General features: G+C 41.1%; 2 protein-coding genes and 1 long non-coding RNA gene across 3 annotated transcripts in view; 1 reads left to right on the top strand and 2 right to left on the bottom strand.

Moving 5' to 3' along the window:
- The window catches only part of LOC306820123 (carboxypeptidase Z-like), a 28,313-nt gene extending 27,013 nt beyond the window's left edge, over nucleotides 1-1,300 (bottom strand). Inside the window, exons 1-2 of the mRNA XM_079337830.1 lie at nucleotides 1,013-1,300; nucleotides 455-487 (exon numbers count right to left, since the gene is read on the bottom strand). Of these exons, the coding sequence (XP_079193956.1) occupies nucleotides 455-487; nucleotides 1,013-1,112 (133 nt within the window). The 5' untranslated portion in view covers nucleotides 1,113-1,300. The remainder of the gene's footprint in view (nucleotides 1-454; nucleotides 488-1,012) is intronic.
- Nucleotides 1,301-2,155: 855 nt separating this feature from the next.
- Nucleotides 2,156-18,678, bottom strand: LOC306820336 (carboxypeptidase Z-like; the record flags this gene model as incomplete). The annotated part of the gene is made up of 10 exons (XM_079338155.1): nucleotides 18,348-18,678; nucleotides 17,790-17,822; nucleotides 17,190-17,241; nucleotides 16,706-17,028; nucleotides 16,394-16,609; nucleotides 13,510-13,745; nucleotides 12,417-12,578; nucleotides 2,642-2,800; nucleotides 2,380-2,515; nucleotides 2,156-2,283 (listed from the first exon to the last, which is right to left on the bottom strand). Coding segments are annotated over exons 1-10 (1,545 nt in total), but the record flags the coding sequence as incomplete, so codon positions are not given.
- Nucleotides 18,679-21,188: 2,510 nt separating this feature from the next.
- Nucleotides 21,189-21,739, top strand: LOC306819636. Its single transcript, XR_013778585.1, has 2 exons — nucleotides 21,189-21,405; nucleotides 21,572-21,739. It is a non-coding gene; the product is annotated as an uncharacterized lncRNA (long non-coding RNA).
- Nucleotides 21,740-23,671: the final 1,932 nt, after the last annotated feature.

The following is a 23,671-nucleotide window of genomic DNA, read 5'->3' as shown; positions in this document are numbered from 1 at the left end:
TTAAGTTCGCAATTGAACTTGTTTTGTTTGTTTATTTATTATTTTTTTTTCAATTAAATCAAAAGAAATGTTACAAAGGGTTATTTGTCCCTGGGGTCAATTCAAAGGCTACATCTTTGACTGACTTTTAAGCAAAACCTGTAACTGTTAATTACATATGCCTATGGTGACACTATAAGCCATAAAACAAAATGCAAACAAAAAAAAAAAATCTAGGTTTGGTAGCTTCATGGGTATATTATATATATATTGGTATATAAAACTATATAACTTCATGATTTCGCTAAATCATCCCATACAAAACGAGGACACACAGGGAAAGCATAAAATATCAAATGGTATTTGATTTTTCTTTTTAGGTCAAGTAAAGGCCTGAAAAAACCATCTCCTTTCAAAATGAACAGCATATAAAAAGAACATATTCTGAAAAGGTTGAAATTACTTAGCCACCTACGTTTTTCTTCTAACACACTGGTTCTGCATCTCCCTGTGAGATAAAACAAGTCAAACAAACACACATGAGAACGCATAAAACTATTGAGTATCAATTTCAAACAGTAAGATGGACACCTTCACATCAATAGACAAGCCAAAGCTGAGCCTTCATTTAAATGTTTATGCCAAGAGGACAAAACTGTTGACGTTCCACAAAAACAGGTGATACTGGAGCTTTTTGAGGCCAGGGTAAAAAATGTCATGGTTTATTTGTAGCATTTAGCCTAGATTAGAGGAATAGCTCTACTTGGCTAAACGTTACATAATTATCTATTTAATGTTAAAACCAGGGTGCCTTTGCGGCCATGGGTTTGTCTTTAAATGAGTGCTGAAAAAAGGTTACTTTATTGTTCTGAGTCTAATGTCCACAGTAGACATATTGCTTATAGTATAGCTTACGACAATACCTTCAATTTTCTGAACAGCTTGTGAGACGCCCCCCACTCCTGCATTGTAGCTGAAGTTTCGTGCTTGTAGTAAAGCATTTTCTCTAAACCATTGTTTAAATGGGTCTTACCTAACAACACGTCTTCCGGCTGACAAGTCTGCTGCGAGGCGCACAAACAACTATAGGTTAGAAAAAGAAACAGCACAGAAATTCCATAACCCAAATGCATGTTTGAGAACAGCAACTAAACTGGCACGGCGGTGATGTGGCAGTTTGCTGCAAAAGCTGCAACTTTATTGTTCTAGCGGCAGAATGACAACGACGGGAAGTTGAAAACCTCTTCCTTTCTCCTCTCGGAGCATCCCTGAACTGGAGAAAATACGTATCAGGATCAACTGCATGCGCATGAGCGCCTATTGTATTTCACTGTTACTTTTGTGCGTGCGTGTGTGTGCTCGCACGCGTGTGTGTGTCGTAAGAGAGGAAGAAACGTGGCTTGCGGGGGTTGGAGTCATAAATGCATGCGGGATTCTCCGGTGTAGCAACACAGCGGCCCCTCTTGGGTCATGCAGCTGACGTGCTGCGCTCCATGGGAGCAGATGGAAGGTGGGTGATAAGCTGAAAACAAAAATACTGTTAACTCCATGACGGATTTATAAACGGTTTGCTTTATTACAAACCTTATAGGTAGGTATGACATGACGTCATCAGGACTGCCGCTTTTGTTTTCGAAAACGACTTAATTATGAAACATAGTTGTGTCCAGCCTATTTCTGCAAATTATCAAGGCTGAGACAACAATCAAGATTAATTTAATACCAATAACGTTTTTATACAACCTCATTGATGTCTGTCTGACTGTCTCTGTTGTATTTATTAGCTTGGCTGAGAGGCTCCAGTGGATGCACCTTGTTACATTACAAAGTTGACTCAGTTGACCTCAGACTTATCTTTAATCTGTTGTCTACATGTTTCAGCTGGTCCTGAAGAAAATACAATACAGTAAGTGTCAAGCTAAAGAATTAATTACAGGTGTATGTGTGCATTGTTAACTGCTATTTACATTGTACTATAGGAATTTTAACGGTTTTTCTTTTGTTTGTTTGTTTGTTTACTTTAGAGAGTCGCAGGAGAACATGGACCATGACCAGAAACACGCTGGTTGTTGTGGTTGGATACTGAACAACAACTCAGCTAATGGGGGACTTCCGGTTTGGCGAGCAGGGTGATGGCAGCGTAGAGAACGTGCTCCCGACAATTTGGGTTAAAAAAACTGAGTAGAGCTTCCTTATTTCTTTTCCATTCTGGGTAAAGCTCTGCTTCTGAGGGGAATTTATCACAGCCGAGCTCCACGGTGACCTCCAGACAATTAGTGTGCAAGTAGTTGAAGTCTGACATACCTGCAAGGAAGACAAATTAACAAATGTGTACTAATGAGAAATATCACAAGCAAAAATGTGATGGTCCTCACTAGCTTAAAATTGATTATATCTTACCACCAGCGAAACTATACCACAATGCCCCATTGATTATGCCCCTAGTTCGGTAAAAAGAGGCTCCACACCTCCCTGTCTCATTGTTAGACATGGTGTCATGGGAATCTGCGTAGGTGCGTGCCAGCTGCTTAAAGACCTAGTTTGGGAAGATTGTAATACTTAATATGGCGAGAGCAGTTAGAATATACCTGCACAGTTTAACCAGCACAGTAACCATTAATATTTCTCTCGATAAACTTAGCCATCCATTTTCCCTCCGTACCTGCTCATCTGGAGTGGGGGAGAACATTCTCTCCTCGTGCAGGTGTCTTGAGAAGTCAAAGGGATAAGAGACTACCAGCTCCCCGCCATGAAGGCTGGCAGACTGAACGAAAGGCAGTGATCGAATCCATTTCATAACTGCATGGGTCTCTGGTGCCACCTACATTCCAAAGGCAATATTGGACAATTTTTGGATCCAGGTTGAACTACTGTATCTACACTGAACAAAAATCCAAATGCAACACTTTTGTTTTGGCTCCAATTTTTCACATATTGAAACCAAAGATCTAAGACTTTCTCTATGTACAAAAAAATGCCTATTTATTGATTATTTATTGTAGGATGTGACCGTTTAATGTAAATTCTTTTAATATCCTTAGAAGGAGATGCGGTTGGGACTTTTTAACAATGTCACTGGTGTTTAAGTGCCAGCTGAGGTAATCTGAAATAGTGACACCAAGAAATAAAAAACTCTTCATCATCTCAACAACCTCGCCTTTTATGATAATAGGAGAATGGGGTAGCTTTTCCCCATCTAAAATCAATGACTAACTTCTTAGTTTTGGAGGCGTTCAGGATCAGATTGTGCCCAAGGCTGGTCAGAATAAAAAGCCACTCTAAAATATGCAGTTTTATCTTAGCAAGGAGACAAAGAAAACCTTCCAATCTCTGTTGTGACCACCATTTGCATCACACAGTTCCCCCTAAGTTTCTGACAGTGGTGGCAGAGATTCTTTGGTTATGCAAACCAGTTGTTTCATCAGCTGTTCACTTGGCTTGTCTCAGAAAAATTACAGGCGAATCTTCAAAAGACCCTGGGCTAGTGCTTAATTTGTAAACCCTAAGATTCCAGAGCGCAGAAAGAGTCCAAAAAGTCATCCATATACCCATACATATATCAGAGCGCACTTATTGCACATTGGAGCTGCTTGGACAGCGTCTTTCAGCAGAGAATAAGTTTACATTTTAGATCCCACTGTTCTGTGCTTAACTGATTTACATTATAAACAAAAGTCTCTCCACCTGTATGCACACTTGCGCTTTTCTGTATGAGCTCACTCCCTTTTAGAGGTTTTTCTGCAATTGTTGAGACCTTTTGCTCAAGCAAGAAAGAAAAAAGAAAAGAAAATGAGTGTGTTTTATTAAAATAGAAAACGCCTTTAAGTTTCATTAATGCTCAGACATGTTATGTTGTGTGCGCATGCGCAGCTGCGGTAAAACACTTTAATTATGGCACCTGGTAGTCACTTTCACTCAATCCATCATCAGGAGCGGATGGATGGATGGATGGATGGTGTTGTGGAATTTTTTCCATTACCAAAGAGTGAAAATAAAGAGTGAGAAGATCTATTCAAAAAGGAAGCCCAAGATCGATCTGGTCTCAACGAACATTTATTCGAAGGCAAGATAAGCGTTCGAAGACCCCTCTCTCACACGGTGAGGAGAGAAAGAGGCCCCGAGAAAAGGCAAACATGAAAACTTATACATTTCCATCACATTACACAGATCACTCCCCCATCACGCCACATAGAGACACTGCCCACCTGGCAGGGCACAATCTATCCCCTAGTGTGAGAAAAGAGACAACATGACTATTTACCATCTCCCAAGGCTAAGAAGGAGATGGAGTCCAGTGAGAAAGAGCCTGGGTGACTCTTCCCACATGTACAGAGTGTGAGAAACAGAATAAAGGGAACAAACTGATGGGAAACAAAACACCCAATATGCTGTGCATGTAGTATTCTAAGACATTTCAGATACATTTCATATGACAGATTCTATGAGACCTTCGTAGTACACATGGAGTAAAATTTTCCATAACATTCCTCCCTTTTGATTACATCTTAATCACACCATATGATACTTGGGAAATTTTCTTAAATGTGTGTGTAGTCACAGCAAACCAAACATCCGTAATTCCAATGACTATGTGTAACCACTTCAAGTCAAAACTTCATAAAGGTACAGCATATCAATATTTACGGATTATAGTCTTCTTCATCATCACTGTCGCTGCTGGATTCTTACAATTCTTAATAACAGGGGAAGTCATTGAAAGGAGTTGATATTGAACAGTTCGATTCTCTAGGTGCTGAACCCGAGCTCTGGTGCAGGAATAACATAGGGAAATTTGTCGCGCTCGAGCAGGCAGGAAACAGGGAGGAGGACCCATGTGCAGAATATACTAATGTATTTAACAAAAAGGCAAACCAAAAACTAAATCCAAAACGTCTCAAAAAACCAAAATCCAAAAACCAGGAGACGAAAACAGGGAACAACCAGAGATGACGACATATGAAAGACACTGACAACGACAATGACCCGACAAGAAACTGAGGCAGACACAGAGACTAAATAGACATGGGGTAATCAGACCCAGGTGAGACTAACGAGACAGGTGAGGAACATCAGGGTAATCACTAAGGCGGGAAACACAAGGAACAAAGAACACTGAGGACAAGTACAAAGTACAACCTGACACTGACACCACAACCAAAACCAGATATACAAAATAAAACAGGAAACACTAAAGACTAGACTTGGAAACATTAAACACCAAACTAAGAAACTGAAAACACAAGTAACAGGAAAACAAGCCTACAGACAACGTAGAAGAACACAAGGACACAGGGAAACACACTAAGGACAGAATGAAACTAGAAGAACCAGAAACAAAACCAAACCATGACAAAATTCATGCCTTGAATTTCCCTTGGGATCAATAAAATTTCTATCTATCTATCTATCTAAATTTCTATCTAAAGAAAAAAACAAAATCAGCAGCACAATTCCAATAAACAGCAAATTTATCATAGAAGAAAGAAAGAAAAAGCAGGAGTCATTAAGAGGGATATTACATCCCGCATTGGTACCCAAATATGTGCTTTTGGGGTCTTGACAAGTAATACAGACAGAAGGGTTAACAAAGAGGTTGAGACCTTTTTTTTTTTTTTGTACACTGATCGAGATCGAACACAAAAAAAACATTAGTCGGTGCAGTAAAGGTGTGAGGATCACGAAGAACATAATAACTTCCGTTACATTCTTCCTCCAGGGGGAAGATTCACAGTCTGAGTCTGATTTCTTTTCCAGTGAAAAGTTTGAGTCAGATTTCTTTTCCAGTGAAAAGGTTGAGTGTGATTGCTTTTCCACAGTAGGAAAACAGAAGTGGAAACGTGTACTGAGGCGGGATAGGGAATCAGCAAGCAGTTAGAAGGAGTGGTATGGGGCAATAATCCACAAACTATGCGGTTGCTGAGTGTTTCGTGTTTCCACCTTTGGTGGGAGACGCATGGACAGGGTCTCCCCAAAGGGACCCCCACAAGGGGAGGCACAAGATGGTAAAGGCAACAGCTCCAATGGTGGCCACACAGGAACGCTCTGAACACCTCAGAGTAATTATGGGGCTGGATTCGGGGCAGCTACTGGGCTCTCCAGTGAAGAGGCGGCAGTGGCTGGCGTGAATCCACGTGGCCATCTCTGCGACCTTCAAACGGTGTGGGTCAGCAGAACCTGGTTCGGACCTAACCGGCGCTTGGACTTTCAGTGGCGGTGCCTGTGGTCCTTCACAGCAACCCACTGTCCTGGCCAGAAGGTGTAGAGCGGTCCAGAGGCCGCTGGAACGGGTGGTGCAGCTTTCACCGCCTGGTGGAGACAGAAAGGGACCGTGACAGACTTTTGCAATATTTCAACATGCTACGTTCTAATAAAGCAGTAGATGTTAGTTATTTTTGTGGAGTTAGTTTTGTGCTGATTTCCCCTCCAGTGTTATCTAGATGTTCAAACAATATTTCATAAAAGTTAAGTGAGGTGCGTGCACGTGTGCGTGTACGCATTTACATGAGAACAAGCGGAAGTGCTTTTGTCTAGGATTACTTGGTATCTTCACAACATTCAGCCAATCTGCTTTTTAAAGTGCCATTTTCATGCTCACAGCACCACCTGACTGTAGATGGGAGGCACAGAGTGTTTTTAGCTTGAACCCCTACGGAGCACTTACTTCTTGTTCGGGCTTTCTTAATAAAATGGATGCCATTATCACTGGAGTTAAGGTTTAGGTATGTCCCAACTTAGAATGATCTCTGTCAAAAGAGCTTTTGAGACGGCACTTCTGTCAACATGTTTAGTTGGAAATGCTTTGACACACATGGAAAAACATGCAAACCACAGTTTAAAATATGTTTACAGTCAGATTTAGAGAAGAGCGATGTTTCCATAGTGCTTCAAACGTCATGAACTACTCCGAAGGGATAACGGGAGTTAGTGTAGATCATGACCGCTTTAGATGCTAATTTGCAAGCTTCAGTTAAAGCCACAAGTTCTGCTGTTTGTGCAGAGTAATAAGATGACAGTGAGCCAGAGGCCCACACATTGTTTTTAGAGCAGACAGCGTATTCTACCCTCTTCAGTCCAATGTCAGAGCAGGAGGAGAAACCATCAATGAACAGGATTAGGTCAGGGTTAATCAGGGGTCGGTCAGAGAGGTCAGCACGAGGTGTGCAGACCTGATAGTGACATTGGGGAGGCCAAGCAAGATGGTGGAATAGCGCAATCACCTGGCAGCAGACAAGTGTCATGCATTTTGATCAAGCAAAAATAATAAACATTACGAGAAACAAGGACTGTAAGATCGGAGCCAAAAAATGTCACGTGAAGCTAAAACAGCTTCACGTGCAGCTGCTGCTACAGCTCTAAAAAAAAAACAGGAAGTTCTACAGCCACAGGGTCAAATTTGGATGAAAAGTAGGCCACCGAACGGAGTTTATCACCACACATTTATAACAAGACAGAAGAGAGAAATCCTCCCTTTTCATCCACCGTTTCAACAACAGGACAGGAGGGGTCAGGAAGACCCAAGGCATGTGACGACTGAGACAGGGCTTGTTTTAGTCAAAATCAGAATCAGTTTTATTGGTCAGGTATGTTTAACACCCAGGGAATTTAATTCAGTAGACTGTGCTCTCTCTCTACAAAATAAACATTAAAAAATAACAAATAGCTAAAATATAAACAATAGCTCGAAGGAGCGCTCAGCTTCAGGAAGAAACATGCAGAGAGAAACTGTAAACTCTAAACAACTCTTCCTGAGGCTCCATCAAGGACACACAGATAGCAGCCACGTGGGCGCTCCAAAACAACGTCAGAGTCCGTCTGTCATAGGATTGTTTGTACCATTGTTTTCCATAAACATGGTCGAAGTCGTTAGACGCATGAGAGGTACAGTGTAAGTCAGTAAGTCGCTTGAAGTCTGAGTCAGGAGCAACTTTTCTTTTGTCATTTTAACAAGTTGCTGGGTCGATTGTCCTAACTGTAGTCTCAACTCATAGATATATTTCAGTTCAAATGGGGCCCATTGTACAGCTGTAACACGTGCCAGGATCATCATCATCATTAGGTCCATGATGAAAAACCAGAAATGAATGACGCATCTTTAGATTAGAAACCCTTTCTCTAATGGTTTCCCCAGAGGCAGATATAGAATAAATCTATCTGCCACTATATCTAATTGGGGCAGACAAAATAAATCTGTGATCTATGATCACAGAATGAGTAGCCTCAAAATCAACCATAAATTTAACCAGTTTCCCCAAAATTTCTATTGTAAAAACACAGGTTCGTTTTGAAATGCGGGAGAATCAAAATAACATAAATACCCAAAATAAGTAAATAAACAAAAGTTCCTAAAACATAAGTGAATAAACACAAGTTTCTAAAAAATAAGTAAATAAACACATTTCTAAAAATAAGTAAATATGTTTCTAAAAAATAAGTAAATAAAAATATTTCTGGCAGGGGTTGTGTTTGTAACTCTAAGTGTGTTAATGCCTCCTGTGTGTGTAACCTATGTGAATCAGTAGAAGCAGGCGCCGTTTCAACAGAGTGTAGCAGTGTGTGTGTGTGTGTGTGTGGTATCTCACGCCCCTGGGCAGGACCCTCAGCAACTGGGTTGACGTCTGCACCTGGAGTCCCAACCTCCCGTCCGTCCCCACCGGTGGCTCCTCCTTCAGCTCCTCCTCGCTGCGGGCAATCGTCCCTTCAACGGTCAGGTTGCCAGCAGTAATGGTACACGTCAGAATGTCAGTCAAGGGCTCGGCCCCCTTCGCATCCGTGTCTTTGGGACAGGCCCTGGAAACGGGCAGCAGCTTATGCAACAGTGTCTCTCTTTTCTTTTCTGCGCCCTTCTCGCTCATTCACCACGTCCTGAGCGTGTAAAACGTGTCTTTGGAGCTCTCCATACCGTACACCATGACGCCATGTCTGCCTTGCAACATCCATAATCCATAATGTGGTTTCAGAGGAGGCCTGAGTGACGGTTAAAGGCTTCCGTCAGGCAATGCAGGAAATCAGCAGCTTGCTTCTCTGGGCGCTGCATAACACTCCTGATAGCGCTGGTATCAGTGTTTCTGAAGAATTCGTCTCTCAGGTCTCGGGTCAGAGTAGCAACAGCAGCTTTGTATTCCAGTGTCTGTGTTATTCCCATCTGGATGCTTTGCTCTTTGGTCTGGAGCTGGCAATGTTAGGGCTGTCATAACGTTGCGATGTTGGAGAACCGTCAGCTGGGCCCTGTTGACCATGGGAGGAGGCTGGTCATCTGGTTCCGGCTGGTCTGGTTCCAGTGGTGGCAGGGACGGCGGCATGGGAGGGTAGGAGTCCAGGTCCGAGTCCGTCACCCTGAGGGCCTGCAATGGTGCCTGCAATGGGGCATATAAGGAGACAGGCGTGAGGTATCACTAGACCTATATGGAGGTGGGCTGAACTGGTTTTTTCTTCCAGTTACATCTCCACCTTAAACTCTTCCCTCTGCCATTCTTTTACATGACCTTTTTTCCTCTCTCTCTTTTGCAGCGAGAGTCTCACTGCAGTTTTCCACATTGTCATGCATTTGCTATGACTCCCATATCTTTTCAAATCCTTAACTTTCACCTTTACCTTTTTCTTTTATTTATACTGTCTTTATTTATATTATTATTATTATTATTATTATTATTACTATTATTATAACTGATTTAAGTTCAACGAAACTCATTCTGGAAATCCATATTCAATCATCCACTCATTCAGACATTCGAAACATTTTTCACCGTATTTGTTTTTTTGTTGTTTGTTTGTTTTTTCCCTTTTTTCCTGTTTTCTCTTTTTCTTTTTTCTTTTATATCATAATATTACACAATGGACTGTCGGGGAAAGGCACTTGACACTTTGTGGATCCGGACCCCCCTGTTACAGTCAAGACGTCTCTTGCTGGCTTTCCTAACTTTATAGTGCCGAAATGCTAAGGGCACTGGCTTGCCACGAGGATATTCTCACACTTTGAACATCCCTGGAAAGTCCCCTGATTCTTCACTTTTATAGTGCTCGAATCATAAGAGCACTGAGTCCCCCGGAGAAAATCCAGAGCTCCTAGCTTCATAAAGTTTGAAATACTAAGAGCACCTTGAATTTCCCACTGGGAAGTCTTGATTCCTTTTATATTTTTTAGTGCTCGAAATCATAAGAACACTGAGTCTCCAAGAAAAATCCTTGATTTCTATTCTTTATAGTGCATGTAAATCATAAGAACACTCAATTTTCCCCCTGGAAAATCTCCGGATTTCAGATTTTATTGTGCTTGAAATCATAAGAGCACTGATCTTTTCTTGGAAAGTCCCTGATTTTCTCTCTTTATAGTGCTTGAAATCATAAAAACACCCGTCTTCCCTTTCCCAGAAAGTCCATAATTATGATTTGAATAGTATCTCACCCAGTATTCTCTCGGATCAAGTCCGTTGGATCCAGGCGGCCGTAGACGCAGGAAACGAGATTCCGGCTCCCCTGTTCAAACAGGTGGACTGAGTTTTTTTTCCTCAGGCTGGCCAAGCACCGTTCTCCCGTTCCCCTCGTGTAGCTGCTCGCTGGATCCTGCCGACAACGCCAAATTGTTGTGGAATTTTTTCCATTACCAAAGAGTGAAAATAAAGAGTGAGAAGATCTATTCAAAAAGGAAGCCCAAGATCGATCTGGTCTCAACGAACATTTATTCGAAGGCAAGATAAGCGTTCGAAGACCCCTCTCTCACACGGTGAGGAGAGAAAGAGGCCCCGAGAAAAGGCAAACATGAAAACTTATACATTTCCATCACATTACACAGATCACTCCCCCATCACGCCACATAGAGACACTGCCCACCTGGCAGGGCACAATCTATCCCCTAGTGTGAGAAAAGAGACAACATGACTATTTACCATCTCCCAAGGCTAAGAAGGAGATGGAGTCCAGTGAGAAAGAGCCTGGGTGACTCTTCCCACATGTACAGAGTGTGAGAAACAGAATAAAGGGAACAAACTGATGGGAAACAAAACACCCAATATGCTGTGCATGTAGTATTCTAAGACATTTCAGATACATTTCATATGACAGATTCTATGAGACCTTCGTAGTACACATGGAGTAAAATTTTCCATAACAATGGATAGATGGATGGATAGATGGATAGATGGATAGATACTTTATTGATCCCGAGGGAAATTCAGGATAGCCCGTTGGTATGCAACTGCTACTACTCACACTGCCCAATAACCTGTTAAAGTCACTTATATGTGTATGCACTGTACATCAATGTGTCTGTGTTACCTGGTCGAGAGGGTCGAGAGTAGATTGTTAGCCTGGAGCTCATGAGACGCGATCGCTCGGCGACGCGGAAGCTGTGTAGCAGTAGGCTATCAGTATTAGCCACTTGCGGGAGTATGGTTGTTTCGAGCAATCTGCTGGTTTCTGGTGGTGGTGGTGATGGTGGTGGTTTGGTTTGGTGATTCATGGTGTAGTGCCGCGTCATTATGTTGCGTGTGTGCGTGTAAATCACTTGGAAGAAGCACGGGTGGCATGGGTTCGGTGACAGTGTCCATAACAAAGGCGTCCATAGCAACCAGGGACGGTAGAGTCGCTGTGCGCATGCTCCTCTGGTGTTAGGCAATCTGGGAAATGTAGTTTATATTGTTTAAGCCAGATTTACTACATTTTTAACGACTTTGCAGGCTTCTTTGATTTCATTATTATATTATTTGAATAATATTTGTTTGTTGTATTTCAGATTTATGACCTGTGGTTATTTAATTTAAAATAAAATTAAGGACAAAACATGAGTTATGACATTGTGTGCTTCCTGATAAGTCTTTTCGGAGGGCTAAAAAATGAAGAAGTCCGAACAGCAATGATTACTATAATAATAAAATGCTGCTCTGTCTGACAGGATGTTCAAACGTATTTGGTTTCTTTGATTATATTGAAAACCTCACTGCAACACTTAGATGTGTGTGTAACGATATGAAAGCTCTAACCAGCTGAGAGTTGACAGCCTATAATTCCGCAGAAATTATTAGTAAGTTTAATTGTTGACCTGATGGTTTTAATTGTGCCTGATTTAGGGGGTGCTGCCTACTTCCAGTGTCACTACACATACAGCAACTATTTCATTATCACACTCACTGTTCTACGCAACTATCACAGCAGCACAGCAGAGAATAACATTAAAAACATGTTTCTTGCTGTTTTTGGCAAAATCTCTGAGCTGTCTTTAAGTGCATAAAACTCCTGTTTCATGTGCTCTTCTCTTCTTTTTTTATATTTAAAAATGCATACAAGCAGAGAAACAAGAGATTCCCAGCAGTCAGCATGCCAATTCACAGAAGTTGAGACACATAAGTGTTTTGTGGTAATTGAAAATTGGAGATTCATATGTTGGATTCAATAAGTTTAGTGTAGGCCGATGTGGATAAGATTCATGCAAATTATCCTCTTACCTTGCCAAACCAGTATTCATCAGGAATTGGTATATGGTCAATACGGTACTGCCTGCTGCGGCGGTTCCGGTAAAAAATGGAGGTGAGGTCTGGAAAATTGCGGTTAAGGTCAATATTCTGGGCATTGGTCCTTCCATTGGTCCAACTGTTCAACAAGTGACCCTGAAACAAGTGGATCCAAACACAACTATGAGTATTAAAAATGTCTTGAAAGTTGGACCAATGAAATCAATGAAATTATTGAAAATAAAGATTCTAATGGTAGCAAAATTATATGAATATTTAAAAAATATTGTATGAAGGAAAACACAGTCATTATTTATCTTGTTAACATGGCCATATATCCACATAGAAAAGTAGAATGACAAGTTTTCACACAAATTAATAGAATGGTAAATGGACTTGAGCTTGTATAGCGCTTTTCTAGTCTTCCGACTACTCAAAGCGCTTTTTACACCGCAGATCACACCTACCCATTCACACCCATCCCCACTGATGGCTGGTTATGTGGACCATCCAGTAATTAATTCTATTCACGCACATTCATACGCCCCAGACGCAGCAGGGGGAGATATTTGGGGTTAAGTGTCTTGCCCAATTTGTTGTGTTCAAATCAGGGCTTTTTGATTTGAACAACAATTGCATAAGATTAAAATTTTGACAAATACTTTACGTACTGTGTCGATATTGCTACACTGTGTAAAGAAAAGCTCAAATTTAAATTTCCCACAGTCTCAGGCTTATTTATCTACATATGTATCCTTAATAAAATAAAACTATTAAACTACACATTTATCAATAACACATGTATCATACGTTTAAATGTTTAGCTAACTAAAAGATGTTTTTTTTTTTTACATTTTTGTTTGTTCATTCATCTAAAAAAAGGCGACTACAACATTGTCGTAATGTTGCTCAATGGTGTCCCATTTCACAAGCCCGATATAATATTGTAAAATAAAATTATGCATTGGCAAAGTTTTCCTCTAGCACAGTACATCAATCCAATTCCGAAGCATTACAGACATAACGGACAGTGGATTGAAAATGGATAATGGCAGTTTTTTTTTTTTCACATGTTGACAGTATTTACTTCCTGGTTCCTGATCTCCGGGTCATTGTTATCTTCTACCTCTGAAGCAGCCAGCTCATAGCCATCTGGATTCATGGAGGCCAGAATATGGATGCGGGTAGTGTTGATAATGGTCTGAATTCGATGGTTCCCCAGAATGTATTCTGAACACAAATACTGGACCAGGTAGATGAGCAGTTGGCGTCCCAGCACCTCATTGCCATGCATATTGCCCACCAACTTGATCTCTGGCTCCACTATTTCAGAATGAAGCAAACATGTTAGCCAATAGCACTTTTTGAATATGTAATGGTACATTTACCAGTACATTTTTTATATCTAGCAGCTTGTAGCAACATTAGCATTCACTTGGCCTGAGATCTAACAATATGGCTCAGTGGCACCTTCTACAAATAACATTTAAAAAAATCAGCTCCCACAGCTGTTTAATCCAGTATTATAAAATTTGATATGTGTATGTATTATACCCAAATTCACAATCAAACAAACAAAAAACAGCCATAAAACCAACAGGAAGTCTGTTATTTGTAATTTTGTGTTTAAAAAAAACAGGCAAAATAAGCCTTTTCCAGAGGTTGTTCTCCTAGGGGAGGGGCAACTAATGGTAGAGGGGTTGAAGGCAGTGTGGAGAAGGAAAATTACCTGAATCTATAGACTACTTAAGCAGATTTCAGCCAGTCTACTCCACTGCTCCCTACTCTACCTCCTCAAAATCCTACGGTGAAGATCCTACTTACCCATGGTCCTCTAGCTCCGAGTCTGATAGCTCTCTTATAGTTGACAACTCTATCCCCCTCCTGTCACTTCCACATTGTGCTTCCTAGGCCCTGACAAACCAAGGACACAGCAAAGAACTAGTGGCAATGAAGGCACATGTTGCCTTTTGTCTTAGCCAAAAAGTTGCACAAGATTCCGAGGTGCTCTTGAACGCACCATCACTTGTATGGTGAATGCTGTGAGTACGCTGTTCTGTGCGCACTCAGATGAAATGACTCTCTTCTCTTTGCATTTATGAAACCCCCCGGTGAGTTTATTGTTGCACATTTGAGAAGCATGATGGTGTGGATATTTAGGTTTTCATCGCTAAAGTCAAATGTTTTATCCTGTTTGTGATGCGTGACCAACTAGCTACTTTGTATGAGGCTGCACCATGCTAATTTGGCGTCATGATTCTTATGTTGAATAATTAGCCTTTCAAAATGTGTATTTAAATACCTAGTGTATTTATGTTGTATTTCACTATGTTTGAGTGCAGTGCATTTACTATTATTGTTAAATGCAAGGAATTAAAGTGAGGTTTTTTGAGTGCTATATTAATGTAAATTACTTTATTTTCTTTTGTTTCCTTTGTATCCAGACCACACACACATACAGACGTGGAAACCTGTATAATCCCTGCTGCTACAAATAAAGTTGAAGAAAGATTCTCTGACCAGGGGGCGCCGATAGCTCAGCGGCAGCGACAGCGCGTGTACCATGTTGCGAGGCTTTACTCCTCGCGCGGGCGGCCCGGGTTCGCGTCCGGCCTGTGGCCACTTTCCCGCATGTCTCTCCCCACTCTCTCCCCCTTTCCGACCCTATCCACTTTCCTATCAATAAAGGCAAAAAGGCCAAAAATAAATCTTAAAAAAAAAAAAAAAGATTCTCTGACCGGAGTCGTCTGTAGTGCTCCAATCCTAACCATTAAAGAACCACAAAGCCGTTCTAAACTATATATATATATATATATATATATATATAATTGAGACTCATTTCTGATAAAATGGTGAAAATGTAAAATCTAGCCCGACAATCTCCTTGGTGTGTCAGGGCCTATAGCTCACTCAAGTCGAGTGAGGCCAAGCACGCTTCATCACTAAGGTCTAGTGCACTTAAGAAGTGTGTGCGCCATGATCTGTGCTCAAGCAGGGTACACTTCCTCAGCCCTGACACGCTTAGAAGGTGTACTTTGGCATGGTAAAGTTCAATGTGCTGATAAAGATGTCCTACCTCATTCCTGTACCATTGGCTCCATGGACTACAGACTGGCTGGCACTGACATCCCGAATCATGCAGACCCTGATAGAGGGATCTTATTGCTTTGGTTTGTCTAAGAGCAGCTGAAATAACTTAATTTCCCTCTATGGATTAAGTATTTCTGATGTTGAATTATTCACAATAAATTTCAAGGACTTTACTGAGTTGATAGCATCCTTAACCACCTTTTTTTAACTTGTACCTTATAGTAATATTTTGGACATTGCTCTTAATTTGTAAAATATGCTTCTCTGCTGACTAACTTGACCATGTTTGCAAGTAGTCACGTGCTGCACAATCCACTTTTTTTGTTATCAAAATTTGTCTTCCTTTTTTTGTGTGCCCTTGGTTAAACTTAACAAGTCTATGACCACTGTCATGTCTTTAACTCAGTCTTAATAATGGTTGTACGTTGAAAACAGATATAAATAAGTTTACAATGTCTTTCAGAGATTTTTTTCCTTTGGCTTCCATGCCCAGGACTAGATTCTTTTTTAAATACAAATATACAATGTACATAACATCAGCACACTTAATCACGTAGCAAAGTAATAAGATATTTGGCAGAAGAAATGTAGATCATTCAAAGGAAACTAAAAAGATAACATGTTAGATCTAAATTAATTAGACTCCAAATAAATTCTAATGTTGCTCAAGGGTCTGCTGGATGTTTAAGGGACTGCTAATAACGATTGATCATCATATTGACATAATAGGGTGAGAATATGGTCATTGGTAGGATATAAGAATATATTCACTGTATCAGTGAATTAAGAGTAAGAACATCAAAAAAATCACAAAATGTAACCAGAAACTACATATACTACAGCACAAAAATGATCCCATAACACTGCTTATCATTACTTACATAACTCGTGGTGTCCTGGGTTGTTTGAGAACTCAATAACCAAGAGATCCCTGCCTTCTACGCTGCGTCCAATACTGTAGACATTAGAGACGTGGGAGCACTTGGCAGCTGTTCTCTTCAATAAACTGAACATCTGGGTGTTGGAGGTGTAGGTGAACTGGATTATTGTGGTGGGTTCATCCGGAGAGAGGCTTGACAATGCTAGCTCCTGTCTGGCTAGAAAACAAGAGAGTAACAGAGGGGATTTTTTTTTTTGAAGGAGCACTAAGCATGCCTATTGGTCTGAAGTGTGCAACACAGTGTAACTTTTACCTTTCAGCCTTACTAATGGATCAAAGCAGCCCTCCTGGTCACTGGCAAAGAAGCGGTCACAGTCCAGGAAGTAGGGCCAAGCCATCTCAATAGCTTCAAAGGCATGGAAACAGTCCTTCCTCAGTGCTTCACACGTACTGCGGCAGGGTTTGATCATCTTGTCATCCTGACATGGTGAAGCGAGTACCGAGCAGCCTACAAGACGAATCTCTGGGGAGCACTCCCCATTTAGCAGGCCATGGATGACACTTAGGAGAAGGTATTCTGCCCCTGACTCTGCCTCAGAATGACTCCTGTGGCCAAGGATATTCGGGTACATGGTTCTGGGGGTGGCAGCAATTTCACAGTTGTTTAAAGATAATAGTAAACATGAGCCATTAAAATAAGACAGACATGTTTAAATTAATAAACAGCTTAAAATGTCAGTATGTTAGTTTTACTTGGCACTGAATGCCCTGCCCACAAACCAAACTCTACAACCCACCTAGAGTATTCCATATCATTACAGTAACCCAGATTCAGCTCTGCACAGGTAGCTGTAGGAGACAAAAGACACAGTATGGTAGCAGTTCATTCTAAATTGAATTTATCTAGGCCCATAAGTTAGAAATGACAAGACTTTTGTTAGGTCGGTTTAAGTTCGCAATTGAACTTGTTTTGTTTGTTTATTTATTTTTTATTTTTTTCAATTAAATCAAAAGAAATGTTACAAAGGGTTATTTGTCCCTGGGGTCAATTCAAAGGCTACATCTTTGACTGACTTTTAAGCAAAACCTGTAACTGTTAATTACATATGCCTATGGTGACACTATAAGCCATAAAACAAAATGCAAACAAAAAAAATCTAGGTTTGGTAGCTTCATGGGTATATCATATATATATTGGTATATAAAACTATATAACTTCATGATTTCGCTAAATCATCCCATACAAAACAAGGACACACAGGGAAAGCATAAAATATCAAATGGTATTTGATTTTTCTTTTTAGGTCAAGTAAAGGCCTGAAAAAACCATCTCCTTTCAAAATGAACAGCATATAAAAAGAACATTCTGAAAAGGTTGAAATTACTTAGCCACCTACGTTTTTCTTCTAACACACTGGTTCTGCATCTCCCTGTGAGATAAAACAAGTCAAACAAACACACATGAGAACGCATAAAACTATTGAGTATCAATTTCAAACAGTAAGATGGACACCTTCACATCAATAGACAAGCCAAAGCTGAGCCTTCATTTAAATGTTTATGCCAAGAGGACAAAACTGTTGACGTTCCACAAAAACAGGTGATACTGGAGCTTTTTGAGGCCAGGGTAAAAAATGACATGGTTTATTTGTAGCATTTAGCCTAGATTAGAGGAATAGCTCTACTTGGCTAAACGTTACATAATTATCTATTTAATGTTAAAACCAGGGTGCCTTTGCGGCCATGGGTTTGTCTTTAAATGAGTGCTGAAAAAAGGTTACTTTATTGTTCTGAGTCTAATGTCCACAGTAGACATATTGCTTATAGTATAGCTTACGACAATACCTTCAATTTTCTGAACAGCTTGTGAGACGCCCCCCACTCCTGCATTGTAGCTGAAGTTTCGTGCTTGTAGTAAAGCATTTTCTCTAAACCATTGTTTAAATGGGTCTTACCTAACAACACGTCTCCCGGCTGACAAGTCTGCTGCGAAGCGCACAAACAACTATAGGTTAGAAAAAGAAACAGCACAGAAATTCCATAACCCAAATGCATGTTTGAGAACAGCAACTAAACTGGCACGACTGTGATGTGGCAGTTTGCTGCAAAAGCTGCAACTTTATTGTTCTAGCGGCAGAATGACAACGACGGGAAGTTGAAAACCTCTTCCTTTCTCCTCTCGGAGCATCCCTGAACTGGAGAAAATACGTATCAGGATCAACTGCATGCGCATGAGCGCCTATTGTATTTCACTGTTACTTTTGTGCGTGCGTGTGTGCTCGCACGCGTGTGTGTGTCGTAAGAGAGGAAGAAACGTGGCTTGCGGGGGTTGGAGTTATAAATGCATGCGGGATTCTCCGGTGTAGCAACACAGCGGCCCCTCTTGGGTCAGGCAGCTGACGTGCTGCGCTCCATGGGAGCAGATGGAAGGTGGGTGATAAGCTGAAAACAAAAATACTGTTAACTCCATGACGGATTTATAAACGGTTTGCTTTATTACAAACCTTATACGTAGGTATGACATGACGTCATCAGGACTGCCGCTTTTGTTTTCGAAAACGACTTAATTATGAAACATAGTTGTGTCCAGCCTATTTCTGCAAATTATCAAGGCTGAGACAACAATCAAGATTAATTTAATACCAATAACGTTTTTATACAACCTCATTGATGTCTGTCTGACTGTCTCTGTTGTATTTATTAGCTTGGCTGAGAGGCTCCAGTGGATGCACCTTGCTACATTACAAAGTTGACCCAGTTGACCTCAGACTTATCTTTAATCTGTTGTCTACATGTTTCAGCTGGTCCTGAAGAAAATACAATACAGTAAGTGTCAAGCTAAAGAATTAATTACAGGTGTATGTGTGCATTGTTAACTGCTATTTACATTGTACTATAGGAATTTTAACGGTTTTTCTTTTGTGTGTTTGTTTGTTTACTTTAGAGAGTCGCAGGAGAACATGGACCATGACCAGAAACACGCTGGTTGTTGTGGTTGGATACTGAACAACAACTCAGCTAATGGGGGACTTCCGGTTTGGCGAGCAGGGTGATGGCAGCGTAGAGAACGTGCTCCCGACAATTTGGGTTAAAAAAACTGAGTAGAGCTTCCTTATTTCTTTTCCATTCTGGGTAAAGCTCTGCTTCTGAGGGGAATTTATCACAGCCGAGCTCCACGGTGACCTCCAGACAATTAGTGTGCAAGTAGTTGAAGTCTGACATACCTGCAAGGAAGACAAATTAACAAATGTGTACTAATGAGAAATATCACAAGCAAAAATGTGATGGTCCTCACTAGCTTAAAATTGATTATATCTTACCACCAGCGAAACTACCACAATGCCCCATTGATTGTGCCCCTAGTTCGGTAAAAAGAGGCTCCACACCTCCCTGTGTCATTGTTAGACATGGTGTCATGGGAATCTGCGTAGGTGCGTGCCAGCTGCTTAAAGACCTAGTTTGGGAAGATTGTAATACTTAATATGGCGAGAGCAGTTAGAATATACCTGCACAGTTTAACCAGCACAGTAACCATTAATATTTCTCTCGATAAACTTAGCCATCCATTTTCCCTCCGTACCTGCTCATCTGGAGTGGGGGAGAACATTCTCTCCTCGTGCAGGTGTCTTGAGAAGTCAAAGGGATAAGAGACTACCAGCTCCCCGCCATGAAGGCTGGCAGACTGAACGAAAGGCAGTGATCGAATCCATTTCATAACTGCATGGGTCTCTGGTGCCACCTACATTCCAAAGGCAATATTGGACAATTTTTGGATCCAGGTTGAACTACTGTATCTACACTGAACAAAAATCCAAATGCAACACTTTTGTTTTGGCTCCAATTTTTCACACATTGAAACCAAAGATCTAAGACTTTCTCTATGTACAAAAAAATGCCTATTTATTGATTATTTATTGTAGGATGTGACCGTTTAATGTAAATTCTTTTAATATCCTTAGGAGGAGATGCGGTTGGGACTTTTTAACAATCTCACTGGTGTTTAAGTGCCAGCTGAGGTAATCTGAACCAAGTGACACCAAGAAATAAAAAACTCTTCATCATCTCAACAACCTCGCCTTTTATGACAATAGGAGAATGGGGTAGCTTTTCCCATCTAAAATCAATGACTAACTTCTTAGTTTTGGAGGCGTTCAGGATCAGATTGTGCCCAAGGCTGGTCAGAATAAAAAGCCACTCTAAAATATGCAGTTTTATCTTAGCAAGGAGACAAAGAAAACCTTCCAATCTCTGTTGTGACCACCATTTGCATCACACAGTTCCCCCTAAGTTTCTGACAGTGGTGGCAGAGATTCTTTGGTTATGCAAACCAGTTGTTTCATCAGCTGTTCACTTGGCTTGTCTCAGAAAAATTACAGGCGAATCTTCAAAAGACCCTGGGCTAGTGCTTAATTTGTAAACCCTAAGATTCCGGAGCACAGAAAGAGTCCAAAAAGTCATCCATATACCCATACATATATCAGAGCGCACTTTTTGCACATTGGAGCTGCTTGGACAGCGTCTTTCAACAGAGAATAAAAGTTTACATTTTAGATCCCACTGTTCTGTGCTTAACTGATTTACATTATAAACAAAAGTCTTTCCACCTGTATGCACACTTGCGCTTTTCTGTATGAGCTCACTCCCTTTTAGAGGTTTTTCTGCAATTGTTGAGACCTTTTGCTCAAGCAAGAAAGAAAAAAGAAAAGAAAATGAGTCTGTTTTATTAAAATAGAAAACGCCTTTAAGTTTCATTAATGCTCAGACATGTTATGTTGTGTGTGTTGTGAGACCTTCGTAGTACAAATGGAGTAAAATTTTCCATAACATTCCTGCCTTTTGATTACATGTTAATCACACCATATGATACTTGGGAAATTTTCTTAAATGTGTGTGCAGTCACAGCAAACCAAACATCCGTAATTACAATGACAATGTGTAACCACTTCAAGTCAAAACTTCATAAAAGGTACAGCATGTCAATATTTACGGATTATAGTCTTCTTCATCATCACTGTCGCTGCTGGATTCTTACAATTCTTAATAACAGGGGAAGTCATGGAAAGGAGTTGATATTGAACAGTTTGATTCTCTAGGTGCTGAACCCGAGCTCTGGTGCAAGGAAGAACACGAGAAAAAAAATTCAGTAGCACAATTCCAATTAACAGCAAATTTATCATAGAAGGAAGAAAGAAAGAGCAGGAGGCATTAAGAGGGATATTACATCCTGCAGTGGTACCCAAATATGCGCCTTTGGGGTCTTGACGAGTAATACAGACAGAAGGGTTAACAGAGAGGTTGAGACCTTTTTTTTTTTTTTTTTTTTTTTTACATGTACACTGATCGAGATTGAGCACATTAGTCGGTGCAGTAAAGGTGTGAGGATCACGAAGAACATAATAACTTCCGTTACATTCTTACTCCAGGGGTAAGATTCACAGTCTGAGTCTGATTTCTTTTCCAGTGAAAAGGTTGAGTGTGGTTGCTTTTCCAGTGAAAAGGCTGAGTGTGATTGCTTTTCCACAGTAGGAAAACGGAAGTGGAAACGTGTACTAAGGCGTGATAAGGAATCAGCAAGCCGTTAGAAGGAGTGGTATGGGGCAATAATCCACAAACTATGCAGCTCCCCTGAGTGTTTTGTGTTTTCATCTTTGGTGGGAGACGCATGGACAGGGTCTCCCCAAAGGGACAACCACAAGGGGAGGCACAAGATGGTAAAGGCAACGGCTCCAATGGTGGCCACACAGGAACGCTCTGAACACCTCAGAGTAATTATGGGGCTGGATTAGGGGCAGCTACTGGGCTCTCTAGTGAAGAGGCGGCAGTGGCTGGCGTGAATCCAAGTGGCCATCTCTGCTTCCTTCAAACAGTGTGGGTCAGCAGAACCTGGTACGGACCTAACAGGCGCTTGGACTTTCAGTGGCGGTGCCTGTGATCCTTCACAGCAACCCACTGTCCTGGCCAGAAGGTGTAGAGCGGTCCAGAGGCCGCTGGAACGGATAGTGCAGCTTTCACCGCCTGGTGGAGACAGAAAGGGACCGTGACAGACTTTTGCAATATTTCAACATGTTGCGTTTTAATAAAGCAGTAGATGTAGGAGTTAGTTTTGTGCTGTTTTCCCCTCCAGTGTTATCTGAATGTTTTAACAATATTTCATAAAAGTTAGTGAGGTGCGTGCACGTGTGCATTTACATGAGAACAAGCGGAAGTGCTTTTGTCTAGGATTACTTGGTGTCTTCACAACATTTAGCCAATCTGCTTTTTAAAGTGCCATTTTTACGCTCACAGCGCCACCTGACTGTAGATGGGAGGCACAGAGTGTTTTTAGCTTGAACCCCTACAGAGCACTTACTTCTTGTTTGGGCTTTCGTAATAAAATTGATGCCATTATCACTGGAGTTTAGGTTTAGGTGTGTCCCACCTTGGAATGATCTCTGTCAAAAGAGCTTTTGCGACGGCACTTCTGTCAACATGTTTAGTTGGAAATGCTTCGACACACATGGAAAAACATGCAAACCACAGTTTAAAATATGTTTACAGTCAGATTTCAGAGAAGAGCGATGTTTCCATAGTGCTCCAAAGTCATGAACTACTCCGAAGGGATAAGGGGAGTTAGTGTAGATTATGACCGTTTTAGATGCTAATTTGCAGGCCTCAGTTAAAGCCAAAAGTTCTGCTGTTTGTGCAGAGTAATTAGATGACAGTGAGCCAGAGGCCACACATTGTTTTTAGAGCAGACAGCGTATTCTACCCTATTCAGTCCAATGTCAGAGCGGGAGGAGAAACCATCAATGAACAGGATTAGGTCAGGGTTAATCAGCGGTCGGTCAGAGAGGTCACGAGGTGTGCAGACATGACAGTGACATTGGGGAGGCCAAGCAAGATGGTGGAATAGCCCTATCACCTGGCAGCAGACAAGTGTCATGCATTTTGATCAAGCAAAATAATAAACATTACGAGAAACAAGGACTGTAAGATCGAAGCCAAAAATGTCACGTGAAGCTTAAACAGCTTCTTCAGCTGCTGCTACAGCTCTAAAAAAACAAAAACAGGAAGTTCCACAGTCACAGGGTCAAGTTTGGATGAAAAGTAGGCCACCGAGCGGAGTTTATCACCACGCATTTATAACAAGACAGAAGAGAGAAATCCTCCCTTTTCATCCAACGTTTGAACAACAGGACAGGAGGGGTCAGGAAGACCCAAGGCAGGTGGCGACTGAGACAGGGCTTGTTTTAATCAAAATCAGAATCAATTTTATTGACCAGGTATGTTTAACACCCAG

Source organism: Symphodus melops (assembly GCF_947650265.1).
Source record: "Symphodus melops genome assembly, chromosome: 2".
In the NCBI taxonomy this organism is placed as follows: domain Eukaryota; kingdom Metazoa; phylum Chordata; class Actinopteri; order Labriformes; family Labridae; genus Symphodus; species Symphodus melops.
Note: the sequence above shows the minus strand (reverse complement) of the source record. Positions and strands in the feature narration are given on the sequence as shown.